This window comes from Euleptes europaea, chromosome 2 (assembly GCF_029931775.1).
Source record: "Euleptes europaea isolate rEulEur1 chromosome 2, rEulEur1.hap1, whole genome shotgun sequence".
NCBI lineage: Eukaryota > Metazoa > Chordata > Lepidosauria > Squamata > Sphaerodactylidae > Euleptes > Euleptes europaea.
In genome coordinates, this window is record NC_079313.1 from 58,846,540 (window position 1) to 58,860,634 (window position 14,095).

The following is a 14,095-nucleotide window of genomic DNA, read 5'->3' on the forward strand; positions in this document are numbered from 1 at the left end:
TACCATGTATTAGTACAAGCAGCATTACAGCTTCATTAGTTATCATTTCATCATGGTCTTTGTGGTGTGGTACAGTTCAAGTCTTTGACATTGGCTGCTTGAGCTGAATACCCTCATCAACTGACACACATCTTGGTCACTGACACAAATGATAATATATAATATAAAATATAAACCCATATGTGGGTGAGATTTCAGAGTGAGAGAAACACGAAGGTACCAACATCTAGAGTTAAATTGATTTACACTGACTCTTTTCTTTAAATTCTACTCGTGTATTCCTGTTACCTAGTTTATCATGAGAGAAATTTGGGTGGTATTGAATCCATATTTCCAGTTAACCTAGTAAGAGAGGGGGGAAAGTTAATTACAACTTTTACACATTGGTGGGAATTGATTTCACCATGATCCCATAAGATATTTAAAGTGTGTTTATCTTCATTCAAGAATTAAGATAATGCCTGTATTAAAACAGTACTTTGGATACAACTGTATATCTTATATACATTACTGTATATCTTCAGAATAAAGTATTGCAGGCCATTATATCATCCATGTCTCTCTGCAAATCCTTGGCTTGGATCCCACAAATCTGTTCCACTAAGCAGAAGCACTTTCCTCCAGTGGAAGAGGCTCTTCAGAATTTCATCTGTCAGAAAAAGGTACCTTCTTCCCTATAATAGCACATCTACTAGCAGAATCCAACCTCAATGAAACCGACTTCTTTCAACAGTTTTAAAGCTGAAGTTCCCCTCCCCCATCACTTCCATGGTTTGGCTCAGCTTTTTTCTCCCATTTTAAATTGTCATCACCCTCTCTCCATTATACTCCTGTAGTACTGTTTCTGATTTAGATTGTCAGCATCTATTTCTACTTTTAAAAGTAATTTTTTTCTTAATATTCCTTTAGTGAGTTGTTTTTTTTTCCTAAATGGGTAATGCTGTTTTCTTCTGTTGATTTATACTGTGTTGTTATTTTTTGAAAATATTTTAAGCCACCTTGTGGATTTTTCATTCAGAAGTGGTGTGCTTTGTTACATTCCTATGTACTGTGTTAACAGCTGTAGACTTTTACATATTATGGTGCGTATGATTTTTAAAACAATAATTAAGAACAACAGATTTTGCAGAAATAACAGAGTTGGAAAATAACTCTGTCAAAGTTACTGGCTGAGATCCAAACTGCTTGGGTGTGCACACAGTGTCCCGTTCCTTGTGAGAAATTGTTATTTTCAGGGGGGAATTTTCATGGAAATGAGGAGCTGCAGTGGAAAGGTGGTTGGAAGAACCTTGATGTGTGTGTGGACCATTCTCATGGAGTCCTCTTAACTTTAGCCACTGTGGACAGTATCCAACTATAAGCAGAACTCCACATGTGGAAGTGTTCTACCTCCCTCTTCCCACCTGTGCCTCCTGAAATTCTGCATCTGTTGTTCAGGGGTCTCTCAAGAACAGTCATGATGTAGGGTAGGCAACGGAAGGGATCTTCCAAATTCTACAGGATCCCTTCCATATTCCACCCCAGCGGGAGGGAGAATGGGAAAAAATTCTCTTACCCTTCCTTTTTGCTGGTGGCAAACAACCATTGGATACAACCCTACAATATTTTTTCCACCTCAGCAGAAACATGATAATATTGGGATTGATCAAAGAAAGCCATGGGGAAAGGGGGTGCTGTGCATGACTTGTATTGTGCACAATAATTTGAAAGGAGTGGAGACAGAGGGGTGGATTGCCATTGTGGCTGACAGCAGAAGCAGATTATAATCCATACCCCTTCACCTTTCTGACAGTGGCATCCTGAAATGGTTTATGGGTCCCCCCACCCCTCGCACCCATGGTGGGATTCAGTGTGTATTGGTGAGCTTGGAACACCGATTCTGAGTGCAAAGAACCTAAGTGAATCAATGTGATTGCCATTGTAAAATATAACATTCCTTTCCAATGGAAAGGAAATCCTTACACAGATTTCAATTTAACGTACAAAAATCCACATATTTCTTTTAAAGCTCAGAACATGACTGCTCTCCAAGGAGGTTGGAAAGTCTACTTTTTCTTATGTTTTGTCTATAATACATATGCATACATATACAGATTTAACTCACATTTCTAGCGGCTGTATAGCATTTAAGCCTTTCCATTTTCTGCAGACATTCCATTTTTCCTTTTTTAAAGAACACAGTGTGATCTCAGAAGATTGTGAACGAGCTGTTTGTGGAAAATGTTTATCAATGCCCTCCCCCCCCCAAGAATCATTCTTCGTATTATTTTTTTAAGTACAGGAAGAAAACTTTATGTGGACAACTTGGGACCAGGTCTTTGTGCTGACTACATATACCACTCTGCCACCTGGTGGTATGTTGTCAAACTAAAAATGGAAAAGTATGTATTCTGCTATACATTATCGTAGTGTCAGCTGCAGTCCTCTTTTTGCTGCTTGAGCAGATGTTTCCGATAGCTGATGCAATTTCTGAACTGGTTTTAACCTTACTCAAAAATGCAATTGTGCTGAGGAATGTGATATTAAAAGTCTTAATAATCCCCTCTCTCAAATATTCATTGTATGTATATATTATCATCTGGCAAATATTTACATTTTGCATTCAGTTTGTAGCTTACACCACCATTTTGTAAGAATGGCTGTGAGATCCACTGGCAGCCTCATCTGAGCAGAAGGTGCTTCTCATCAAAGGGAGGCTCTAAAATGGCAACAATTTTTCTTTCCTGTTGCAGCCTTCCTCACCATTGCCCTGGCTTCCAGAACTGGAGTGGGGTAGGGAAGGGACCCTATATAGTCTGGAAGGACAGTACAGGAAGCTTCAGCAGAGCCTTATTCAGGTTAATTAGGATCCAGCCAATAATTTGGTAGTCCCACTAAAGGCAAAAGCCACAAAATACTTGAGGAGAATTATGTAGGTGTAATGAATTGTTTCTGTGTCTAAAATGATGGGTTTGTAGCATCTCTTTGGATTTGCATTAGTTCTGATGGTTGAAGAGGCCAATTTTGGATTAACACGACCTGCAAGTCATTGCATCTGTAGACAGAAGAACATGAAGGGTCAATTCAGGAAGGGAAGAAGAACTGGAGATCAATCATACTCTGCCTATCTTGAGGAGGTCCAGTGATGATGGAAGATTTGGGAGCAAGACTGACTAACCAAATGTAGGGCTAGGGATGCCAGACTTTGCACCTGGATTTACCTGAGCACCAATGGGGTAGGTTATTGGTGCAGAATTAGAATCCGCAATGACACTAGACCAAAACTGTTGGATCTAGACGCCCATTGCTGAACTTTGGGTTGTACTGTGACTGGGGCACCTTTAGAATCTAAAACCTCATTGTTCCAAAGCTCAGGATCCAAGCTGCTGTGTGTGTGTGCTGTCAAGCCACAGCTGACTTATGGCTACTATCTGCAGGGTTTTCAAGGCAAGAGACATTCAGAGGTGGTTTGCCATTGCCTGCCCCTGCACGGGCTGAGAGAGTTATGAGGCAGTTTCTGGCAAGGTCACCCAGCAGGCTTCATGTGGAGGAATCAAACCTGGTTCTCCAGATTAGAGTCCACCGCGCTTAACCACTACACCACTCTGGCTCTCATGGCTGCCACAGGAGAGCTCAAACTTTCAATGGTAGAGGGATACCAGAGAGGGGTACCTAGGTGATGTAATGCTGGAAAGGATATGAGTCTGGCTGTGGTTAAGCTCAGGTTAATACTTGATACAGATATTCATAACAAAAGCTTCATGAAGGATGACATTTTTCATGCTATACGTTCCTCTTCCAGCATGCAAGAACTTGTGCTCTCCATTCTCTAAGTAAAGGAAGAAAGAAAGATTCAACAGCAGAAGGGTGTTCTGTGTTTTAAAAACCAATATTTAATCACAACAATCTGTAATAAACTGTTACAAATATGCTACTTTCTAGAGCACAGAAATCTGAGAAGCTCTTACAAAGAGCAGGACAAGATACAGATACTGGGCTGGCTCCAGCAGACCATCAAATGGCATAAGTTGATGGCAGAGAGTGTTGCCGTGGGCCCCTTCGCACTGCTTCCCTCTCCTCCCTTGCAAAGCCAACTCTTAAGGTTGGGCACCTACGGGGATGGCATAACTTCTCAAGGAAGCTATTCCTTGAATTGCACAACAAGGCAGAGGGGGAGAGTTCTGCTGATTTCCTCTGAGCTCCTTCAGCCACTACTTTTCCCTAGATCCTCAGGAGAAATTCTGCAGGCCAACAGGGGCTGCAGTTAGCAAAACTTCCTTTCCCTAAATTCACTCCATTTGTGGGCCTATAGGATCTCAGCCTTATACAAATACAGTACAGCTACATCTACTTTACAAAAACCCATTTTCAGCACAATTCAGTGAAAAAAATGAAGATTGCCTTCTGTGTCATCTTCACTTTCCGGCCCTTTATTTTTCCATGCAGAAGTAACTTTTTGGGTCCCTTTTGATTTTTTTCTACTTCTATAAGAGTCCACTGTATTATTCTGTCCTGTAGTATTCTGTTCTTGCTCTTTGACAGGCAAGCTACTGATATGGTCCCTGTTTTCCAAAGCAAACTGTAGACAACTGTAAAATCTAAAACAAAGAAGAACACATGATTATATTTCTTAATGATTTTCCAGACACCACCAGTCCAGTCCATTATTGCAACTGTTAACAGGCACTACACAGACGTGTCAAGATTATATGGCTGTCTAGAGCACAGCAATCCAATAAACTGTTAAAAAGAGTCAAATAAAAGAAAGTTTTGTCACCTTCTCACTCCTCTGTCCTAAGTATGCACTAGTCCAGTAACCAACACGATGAACTGCTTCTGCAGTTAATTTCAGATTTCTGATTAACTGAACTAGAGACTCTCTGCTGTGTTATCAAACAGTGAAAATACAGAATTGATTTCCTTCAAACACTTTCAAAGAGTTATCTATTTATCATTTTTATTCCACCTTCTTCGAAGGAGCTCACGGTAGCATGCATGATTTCCCCCTCCTACATTTTATGCTCCCAACCCTGTGAGGTAGGAGAAGCTGAGACAGAATGACAGTCCCAAAGCAAGAATGCATGCCCAAGTTTGAGTCTGACACTCTAACTCAGTGGGACTCAAAGCATGGCTCGTGGAAAGCCACATTCACAGTTACCATCAACCGAAAGAGCCAAGTGACTACTTTGTGTCCCATATGCCACGCCAAACACACACATATATCTCATATGATTGTAACTATTTATATTAAATATGGGGGGCCCTGAGATTGAGAGAGGGGGAAGCTTGCTTTGGTTTACCTATTCAATTTCTGGCTAATTTTGTGGTTGAAACAAGATTTCTGCCAGTGACCTCCTGAATTACAGCGCCTTCTCTACCCCATGCATAATCTGATAACCTTCTCCTTCACTCAGCTTCTACTGCTGAACCAGCTTCCAAACAAGCCACAGAAGTATTAAGTAGTTGGCTCCGACTACTTGTGTCAATAGAGACAAAATTCCATATTCATACATTAAACATTAATATCACACTGAATCTATTTCAGTTCAGCCATCCAGCATACATCAAAGGTTACATTTTTCTAGATGCAATATTTAACTCTTTGTACCTCTCATTTGTGTCTCCTAGTAGTTAACAAACCTGTCAATTCTCCTCCTGTTTTCTTCCATCTTCTGATTAGCCACTTGAACCACAAAGTCAACATATTCTTCATTGACCATCAATTTTCCCTTCTGGCTTAGTGGAACTTCTAAGCAATGGGTACTGCGGACAGCCTAGAATGATACAAAAGAAGTACCCTGAATGTTACTGGTTATTATTAGTTTTAAGGAGATCAACACAATATCAGTCAGGCAAGCTTTTTAAAGAATTATATTTTGGGGGGAGGGGGGAAATCTGACATGAGTGACAGAGGCAGCCACTGTTTTCACCACAGTGAACCATATCCTCATATATTTTCTGAATACTGCATATAATTGGATGAAAACTAAGGGGTGGATCATACTTTTAGTAGCTCTGCAAGTGGTTGTGACCACACCTGTGCTGAAGGCCTGGTTGAGATCACAAGGGCACACCTCTCCATGGGTAGTGCCTCCCAGTATGGCAATGGCTAAAAAAAGTGGGGCTGCCCTCACAGGACTTGGCAGAGGACGTGATTAAGTTATCTGCCTGGGCCATGCCACAGCTGCCTTCTTATAATCCTGACCAGGGAACGGGCCCAGGCAACTGTGGACGTTAAGTAGCACCACAGAGAAACTTACCATCATAATTTTTCCTTTTCGACCAACTGTTATCCCGGAGTTCCTGAAACCAGCTTCTATAGCCACCGTGTGCTGGAAGGAAGGGAAGGAAGGAAAGGAAGGAAAGGAAGGAAAGGAAGGAAAGGAAGGAAGGAAGGAAAGGAAGGAAAGGAAGGAAAGGAAGGAAGGAAGGAAGGAAGGAAGGAAGGAAGGAAGGAAGGAAGGAAGGAAGGAAGGAAGGAAGGAAGGAAGGAAGGAAGGAAGGAAGGAAGGAAGGCAACATAAATCGATATTCAATAGCACTCAAATTCTGGAAAACTGGCAACCCAGGCAATTTTAAGAATATTGGCAAGAACTCACTACTGTTTTAAATGCTTTCAGGAACATCTATAGTTTCAAGCTATTATTTTTAAAACATTATAACTGAATGTTAAGAACAGACTGCTTTGAAATTTTCCAAAATGTCAGGAAGACATACCGCAGAGGGTATGCAACTATAAAAAGTATAATCACAATACCCATTGAACAGTCAACAGCATTGTAAAAATAGATTTAAAGTCAGAAAAAGCTGATCATCTCACAAGCAAACGTTATCTCTTTCCCTCCTTTGTGGTGAACCCACTACTGTAAGTAGAACACTGCTTATGAAATAGCTCATAACTTTAAAATTCGCTTTCAATATGATAGTGCCCCTGGCCAGTGTTATTTCAGAAGGAAAAAAGCAGTACGTTTGTCCCAGTTAGCACTGTTTTATGGTTTATGACCATGTTATTAAGACCTCAAAACAGCGTATGAAAAAAATTAAGGACAATAGGTTGGATCCAGACTAAATCAACAATTTTCACCAATTCCCTCATCTTGCGGCAGACTCCCCTCATGACATTCCTCAGGGTCCCCTATCCCACAAGAGCAGCATTTTGTGAAGATCAGGGTGGGTGGGGGGTGGGGAGGTTCCATAGTGCCATTGAAAAATGCAGTCTGGATCCAACCTAGCCATTTTTCTAGCTGCGAACCACAGTAACAAAACAACAACAACATAATGTCAGGCAACGCAGTTCAGAAACTTGCCAGACAGATGGAATAGCATTTCTGAAATTCTCATTCCTACAGAGTCAGTAGAATCTCTGCCACTGGTTTCAACCAAACAATAAGTTCTCTTATGAATATCACATCTGCAGAAATAATACAAACCCCATTTTTTCCCCATCATCATATTTTCACAGTCCCAGTTATTAAACAAAGTGCTTCAGGGAATGTGCTTAGGCGTGAAATGTTAGTCAAAGCCAGCTGTTCCTTATGTCACAAGGATGGAATTTAAGTACAACAGCAACACTTCACATTACCAGGAGTTGGGCATCTTGTAGCTCTTGACACTGCACGTGAAGTACAAATGGTTCAAATTTGAATATGGCATCATCGGTAGCTTTCTGCAAGGCTGTAAGCTGAAAGAGCCACAATATTTATCAGTACCACAAATGGGAGAAAATAATAACAATTGCAGAACAAAAGGTGAGTGAAGGGTCTGCATTCAGACTGGTATGACAGGTTCCTGTAGCATTTCAGTTGTGTGTGTGTGTGTAAAGTGCCTTCAAGTCGCAGCCGACTTATGGCGACCCCTTTTGGGGCTTTTATGGCAAGAGACTAACAGAGGTGGTTTGCCAGTGCCTTCCTCTGCACAGCAACCCTGGTATTCCTTGGTGGCCTCCCATCCAAATACTAACCAGGGCTGACCCTGCTTAGCTTCTGAGATCAGTTCCTTTAAAAAGCTGAAAATTCACAGCCTCAAAGCCAGCTCCACTGGAACAGATGTGCATATATTTAGTGTAACTGACGATAAGCAGTTTTGGAAATGGTTTGACTTTTTAAAAAAAGAATTAGTGCTTATCTGCAATTATCACCAACCTGAAAAAGAAATACACTTGTCCGGGTTGGGGTGCGAGTAGCAGTCAACAGACAAAGAAACCAACCATGGTTCAGCTTAAAATGCAGCTTTTGGTTATAAAAGTTTGGGTAAGAAATACTTCAAAGAAAGCTTGCTGGACTGAGGCCTTAGCCTACAGAGACTTGTTTCTTCAAAATATTCTTTTAAAAATGTGTATTGCAATTGAAGGATATAGTTACCTTATAGCTTCTAGATCACTAATTTCCTGAAAGGGGCTCAACTTTAAAATTAAAAAACTGGATGTAATTTCCTATTACATCTTCAAATTTATGTCACAGCCCTTCCTTCATGAAAGCCTACTGCTGAACTCCCAGTGGGTGTGGGATCAGGCTCTTGATCAATAAATATTAAAGCATAACCTCTGGAACTATAACTATATATTGCTGGGCTGGAAATTCATCTTTTTCATATCTCAGAAATTGTTATTTTTCATTAAAACATAACAATAGAGTTTTGCCATGTGGTTGGTTGATTAAGGACAGTGGTGCCACAGTAAAAAAAATTATATAGTTACCACAGCAAGGGACTTCCTTCCTGAGGCTCAATCACATCTGCAGGTGTGGGTCACTATATCTGTTGAACTATAAGAACTGGGTTTTGCAAAAAACCTGCATTTGCCAGATAGTGCATCTATTTATGCTTGAAGAATACAATTGCTAAGGCATTTATTTATTAATTTATGTCCTGCCTTCCTTCCTAGTGGGGATCCAAAGCAAGTCACAACATTCTCCTTTCCTCCATTTTGTCCTCATAATAACCCTGTGAAATAGGTTAGGCTGAGAGTATGTGACTGGCCCAAGATCACCCAGCAAGCTTCCATGAAAGAGTGGGGATTCCAACCTGGGTCTCCCATATCATAGTCCAACACTCAAAGGCCTACACCACAATGGCTCTCAATACATTTTAATCATAAATTATTATTCCAAGCAAGTTACAATGGCTCAAATAAGTGAAAACAAAGTTTATATTTTCCTGTCTGTGAACAAAGGGTACAAATAGGGATACGAGGTTGTTGCCTGGCATCCCTACAGCTTTGGGGGCAGGGCAACATCACTTCTCCCACCCCTGCCCCCTTTTCCTGTCACCTCAGAAGCAAGGAAAGGTGGGAGGTGAAGGCCCAGCAGGGGGAGAGTGCCCGCCCAAAGCAGGAAAATAGCATGCATAGGTACAAACCTTTTTATCTCGATTACCAACGGTCACTCCGCCATCACATGGCAGACTTTAATAGAAGCTAACATTTCTTATGAAGTAAACCCACAAGAAGACCAACACAGTCAAGTATTAATTCAACTAAGCAACAGTCAAGTCTCTATTACAGTGAAATCTCCCACAACTGTCGGTTTAAAATATCTTTAACTGTCAAAAGAGGTCATTCAGAGAAAGTAAAAGCTACAAAACCCAAAACACTAATACACAAACATTTTCATCTTAGTAGATGGTTCAAGACCCAATAAGACAACAGTCAATCAGCATAATTGATAGCTTTGACAGTTGGGAGGGTTTTCTTTAATGCCAGAAGAGCCTCCTGCTGAAGTGTAAAATTAGTACGGTATTTTTTAAAGAATATCTGCACTTGAGATTTGAGGTGCTTTTTTAAAGGTTTTGCAGTGGAAATTAATATAATTCTGGGGGTTACCGCACTTGTATTCCCACCGATGTATTAAGAGTTTCAAAACTTTATAAAAAATACTGTTCACACTTTGTTTGGCCCCTTTAGCTGTGAAGACATCTTCCAACCATTTATAAGCCGTGGTATCCAAAAAACCTTTTAAAGCGATGTTTTTTATAACATTTTCAAACTCTTAATACGTAGCTGGGAATACAAAGTCTATTCACGTTGCAAATAGTCTCTATGAACCCATACTTAAGTCATTAATTCCTACAGAATAACTTTTTACTAGTATACATAGCACCATTTTTATAGTGCCATCCTAAGCAATGGTTTTAGAAGAGTGTAATTCTGCTTAGGATGGCACTGGTAATGTTGTATAAACCAAATAAATCCATCCAGCACTTCCAAGTAAATTTTCTTATTGACTGTATACAAAAATGACAGAGACATAAGCAACCTTTCAGCACATGGAAATAAGTGGTACAATTTCCTTACCACATCTTCCACTGTACATATTTGATGGGTCACCATTAGCCAGATACAGTTTCGTTTCTGGATCTCAAAACCAGTGGTAGGCTAGTAGGAGAAAAAGCACGCCATCAGTTTCTGCATATGTGGAAAGTGACACTTTCCCACACCAAGCATAAATTGGAACTATTGCCATATGATGGAGAAAACAAAAAAAGAGAGGAGGGGATACAATGTGATGGATTGACTGAACGAATCATCATAAAAGGAAGGGGATGTAATGGGAAGGGTCGTGGGGGGGGGAGAGATCCATACTGTTTTTAGTGGTCCACATTGGTCTCCAGAATCCACCTTAGTGAGAAAAGCTGTAGCCTAGAAGCCACAGAAAAGGTCCCTCTAAGACACTGGTTCCCAACCTTTTTTTGACCAGGGACCACTAGGACTTTTTTGTTCGGTGCAGGGACCCCAAGGTTCAAAATAAAAATTCAGAGAATTTGAAAATAAACTTTAATCATAACTGTTAGTTAAACATTAAACTTAGAATAATATTTGAATATATATTTTTATAATAGAGAACTTTTAATTGAAAATATTTGTTTCGCAGACCTTAATTTAGTTCTTGCGGACCCCTGGGGGTCCATGGACCCCTGGTTGGGAACCAGTGCTCTAAGAGGTGTGTGTTTGGGTGGGGGGGGGGTACACTAAACAAACTGTAGCTGAGTGAACTGACCAGTAGAGGAAGGAAAAGGACTGATGGAAATGGTTACTATTCTGGACAAATGCAGGCCAATACTCTGCATGTTTACTTGGAAGTAAGCAAAACAGGACTTAGAACACTCCATAAAAAAAAAAAAGACAAGTGCTGACTTTCATAGTCTATAAATAGATACAAAAAGATGTATAACTGCGGACAGACCGCAGTAAGGCATCACTAAAGTAGGTGCAGGAAGAAGACACTGTAAGAGCGGCCATGGTTTCAGGTGCATACAGTTGCCAGCTCCAGGCTGGGAAACACCTGGAGATTTTGGGGGTGGGGGCTGAGGAGGGCGGGGTCTGGGGAGGAACTTCAACGGGGTATAATGCTATTGATTCCGCCTTCCGAAGCGGCCACTTTCCCCAGGTGAACCGACCTCTGTCGCCTGGAGATCAGTCGTAATAGGGGGAGATCTCCAGCCGCCACCAGGAGGTTGGCAACCCCAGGTATAACCGCGGTAGCCGCCGAGGCTGCGCTTACCTCGGCGGGGGCAGGCAGAGGAGGCGGCTCCAGCACCACCACGCGGCCCGAGCAGGAGCTGGTGGTGCAAAAGCTGTCCTGGTCATTCAGGAGCTGCACGATCCCCGCGATCGGCTCGTCCACGCTGCCCTTCCGGCTCCCGTCCGCACGTGACAGCCGCTGCTCTTTCCAGCGCTTGAAGTCAGCCATGGGCGAAGGGCTGCGGCCACCGCCTGACGTCCCGCCTCGCGCTGCAGCCACGGCGCCGCCCGGCGGAACCGCTCTGTGGGCGCCGCCATTTTACTCCGACGGCAGCTCGCGCGGGACAAACTGTGCCGTCCGCCCCCGCTCTCGTGTCCCGGGAAGCGAACCGCTCCGCGGGACTTGAACTTTGAACAGGGGGGCGGCTTTGCGCTCGCAGCCGCCTGGTCAAGAAACGGCTCTTGGCGAACAGGAGAATTGACAGAGCAGCCGGGGGGCAAGGTCCAAGCCCCCTCCCTGGCCTTGCCACCAACGGGAGGGAGGACCGTTGCGGGCCGGCCCTGGGGAGGCAATTCTCGTCCCAGTAGGGCAAGTCTAAACAATTGTCTCCTCTCGCAGCGGTAGCAACCCCCAGGCCATTGACCCACTGGGCCTTTCCTACCACAGGCATGGCTGAACGTAGGTTTTCCGCCCAGCTATCCAGAGGAGGGGTGCCTTCAGTACAAACAAGAAGAGAGGTGTGGGCTGCAGCCCTTTCCCCCGGGAGCAATGTTCCTTTAGTGCTGCTCGCGCATGCGGTGGTAGAAAGGACTCCTGCCGGTGGGGATTCGCGTTTTGGAATTTTCTTCGGGGCAAAAGCTCTCTGCAAACAGAAAATCAGCACACACACACAGAGGGATGGAATATATGCTTGTTTATCGGCGGGCTCGTTTTTTATTTACACGGAGTTCTTTTTTTTGTGGTGGAACGGTCAAAGCTGTCATTCCAATCTTTGGCAGGATTTGCACATACAGGGGGATTGAGATGGCAGAAGGGACTGCCCTGCTCCTCTTCAAACTGCCATGGAGGATCAGTTTTGGAATGCTCTCCCTCTCTATGTTAAAACACCCAGTAAATACAAAACGAGAACAAGTCAAGAGAAGAGGTAGGATCTTTCTCTCTTCCTCTTCTGCTAGTTTTCTGCTTGCATGGAAATTTTTGCGTGGTTCGAACTGCAATCCATCAGGTCTCAATCCTTCATAAAAATCCTACAGGCTCGGATTGAAGTGCTACGCACACTTACTTAACAGCCCATGTAGGGCAGTGGGACAATATGGATTAGTCTGAGCCTTCCAGGCATCTTTTCGTTCAAAAGTAATTCACAGTGGGTAGCCGTGTTCGTCTGTCTGCAGTAGTAGAAAAGAGCAAGAGTCCAGTAGCACCTTGAAGACTAACAAAAATATTTTCTGGCAGGGTTTGAGCTTTCGTGAGCCACAGCTCACTTCTTCAGAAAGCTCATACCCTGCCCGAAAATATTTGTGTTAGTCTTTAAGGTGCTACTGGACTCTTGCCCTTTTCTACTACTGCAGACAGACGAACACGGCTACCCATTGTGCATTACTTTTGAATGAAAAGATGCCTGGAAGGCTCAGACTAATCCATATCGTTTGCACGCTGTTGGCATAAGACCAGGCTAATAGGGGCGGCCGGGATGGGGGAGCAGCCGGCCTCAGCTGTACAGGCTTGTATCGGCGTAGTATCCCACGTAGCGACACCGATGCTCTAGCGAAGCTACTGCGCAAATACACAATCCGCTCGACTGCACGAGCCTCTACAGCCTCCCTTTGTGGAGCAAACGGTTCCGGCGCTTCCGCAGAGGGACTCCCGGGTTTGGGTTAAACCATAGAACTCGTCAAGTCACGCCGAACTCCCACTTCCGGTTCCATTGGAAAGCCGCGGCTGGCGACGGTCGCCTCTGGGCTCCCTTGGGCATCTCTATGGTGAAAGCCCTACGCGCTTGGCATGGAGAGGGAGGAGGGAAGTGCTGATTGGAGCTGGGCAGCACGTGACTTCATGGCTTTGTGGGCTGGTCGGTCCGGTTAGGGACCTCGTGCGCAAGCGTCGCGGAGCAAGAGACCGCTCGGGAGGAACTGCTTCACCTTAGGGCGCGCTGTAGGAGGTGCGAGAAGAGCTTCCTTCGCCCCACGGGAGGGTGAGCGCGCCGAAAGGGGAAGCTCCGAGTGGGTCGCTGCGTCGGTCTGCAGCAGCAAAATGCAGCAGGCGTCCAGTTAGGCTATGAAGTAGAAAGAGTCCGGTTTGGATTACAACTAAGTTGTACAGGGAGTGTATAGACAGCAGTGTGTGCTTGTAGGGAAGGCGACGTGGGTGGGATTGTATTGCCAGGCTGGCAAGTAATATTGCATGGTAATAAAGCTTCGGTGCAGGACTAGTTGGAGTATGTTAATTCAAACGCACGCGCATCTGTTTCAAGACTTCAAATTGCTGGATTTAGTTTAGAAAAATCATGTGGCTTTTTTTTTTTTTTTTAACATTTACAAACTTGTAAATAGTTATAGTGTTGTAGCGGAAAGTTACCATTTAGCGTGACATTCAAAAGCAACCTTTTAAACATGCAACCTCAGCCGGACTCCGGTCGGAAAAGAGTGGGATAAATATCAGAT

General features: G+C 43.4%; 1 protein-coding gene across 1 annotated transcript; it reads right to left on the reverse strand.

The window, feature by feature from the left end:
• Window positions 1–4,262: 4,262 nt before the first annotated feature.
• Window positions 4,263–11,666, reverse strand: TYW3 (tRNA-yW synthesizing protein 3 homolog). Its single transcript, XM_056845671.1, has 6 exons — window positions 11,475–11,666; window positions 10,268–10,348; window positions 7,562–7,660; window positions 6,240–6,311; window positions 5,620–5,753; window positions 4,263–4,577 (listed from the first exon to the last, which is right to left on the reverse strand). Exons 1-6 carry the CDS (start codon window positions 11,661–11,663, stop codon window positions 4,358–4,360), a joined length of 795 nt encoding a protein of 264 aa, XP_056701649.1. The 5' UTR covers window positions 11,664–11,666; the 3' UTR covers window positions 4,263–4,357.
• Window positions 11,667–14,095: the final 2,429 nt, after the last annotated feature.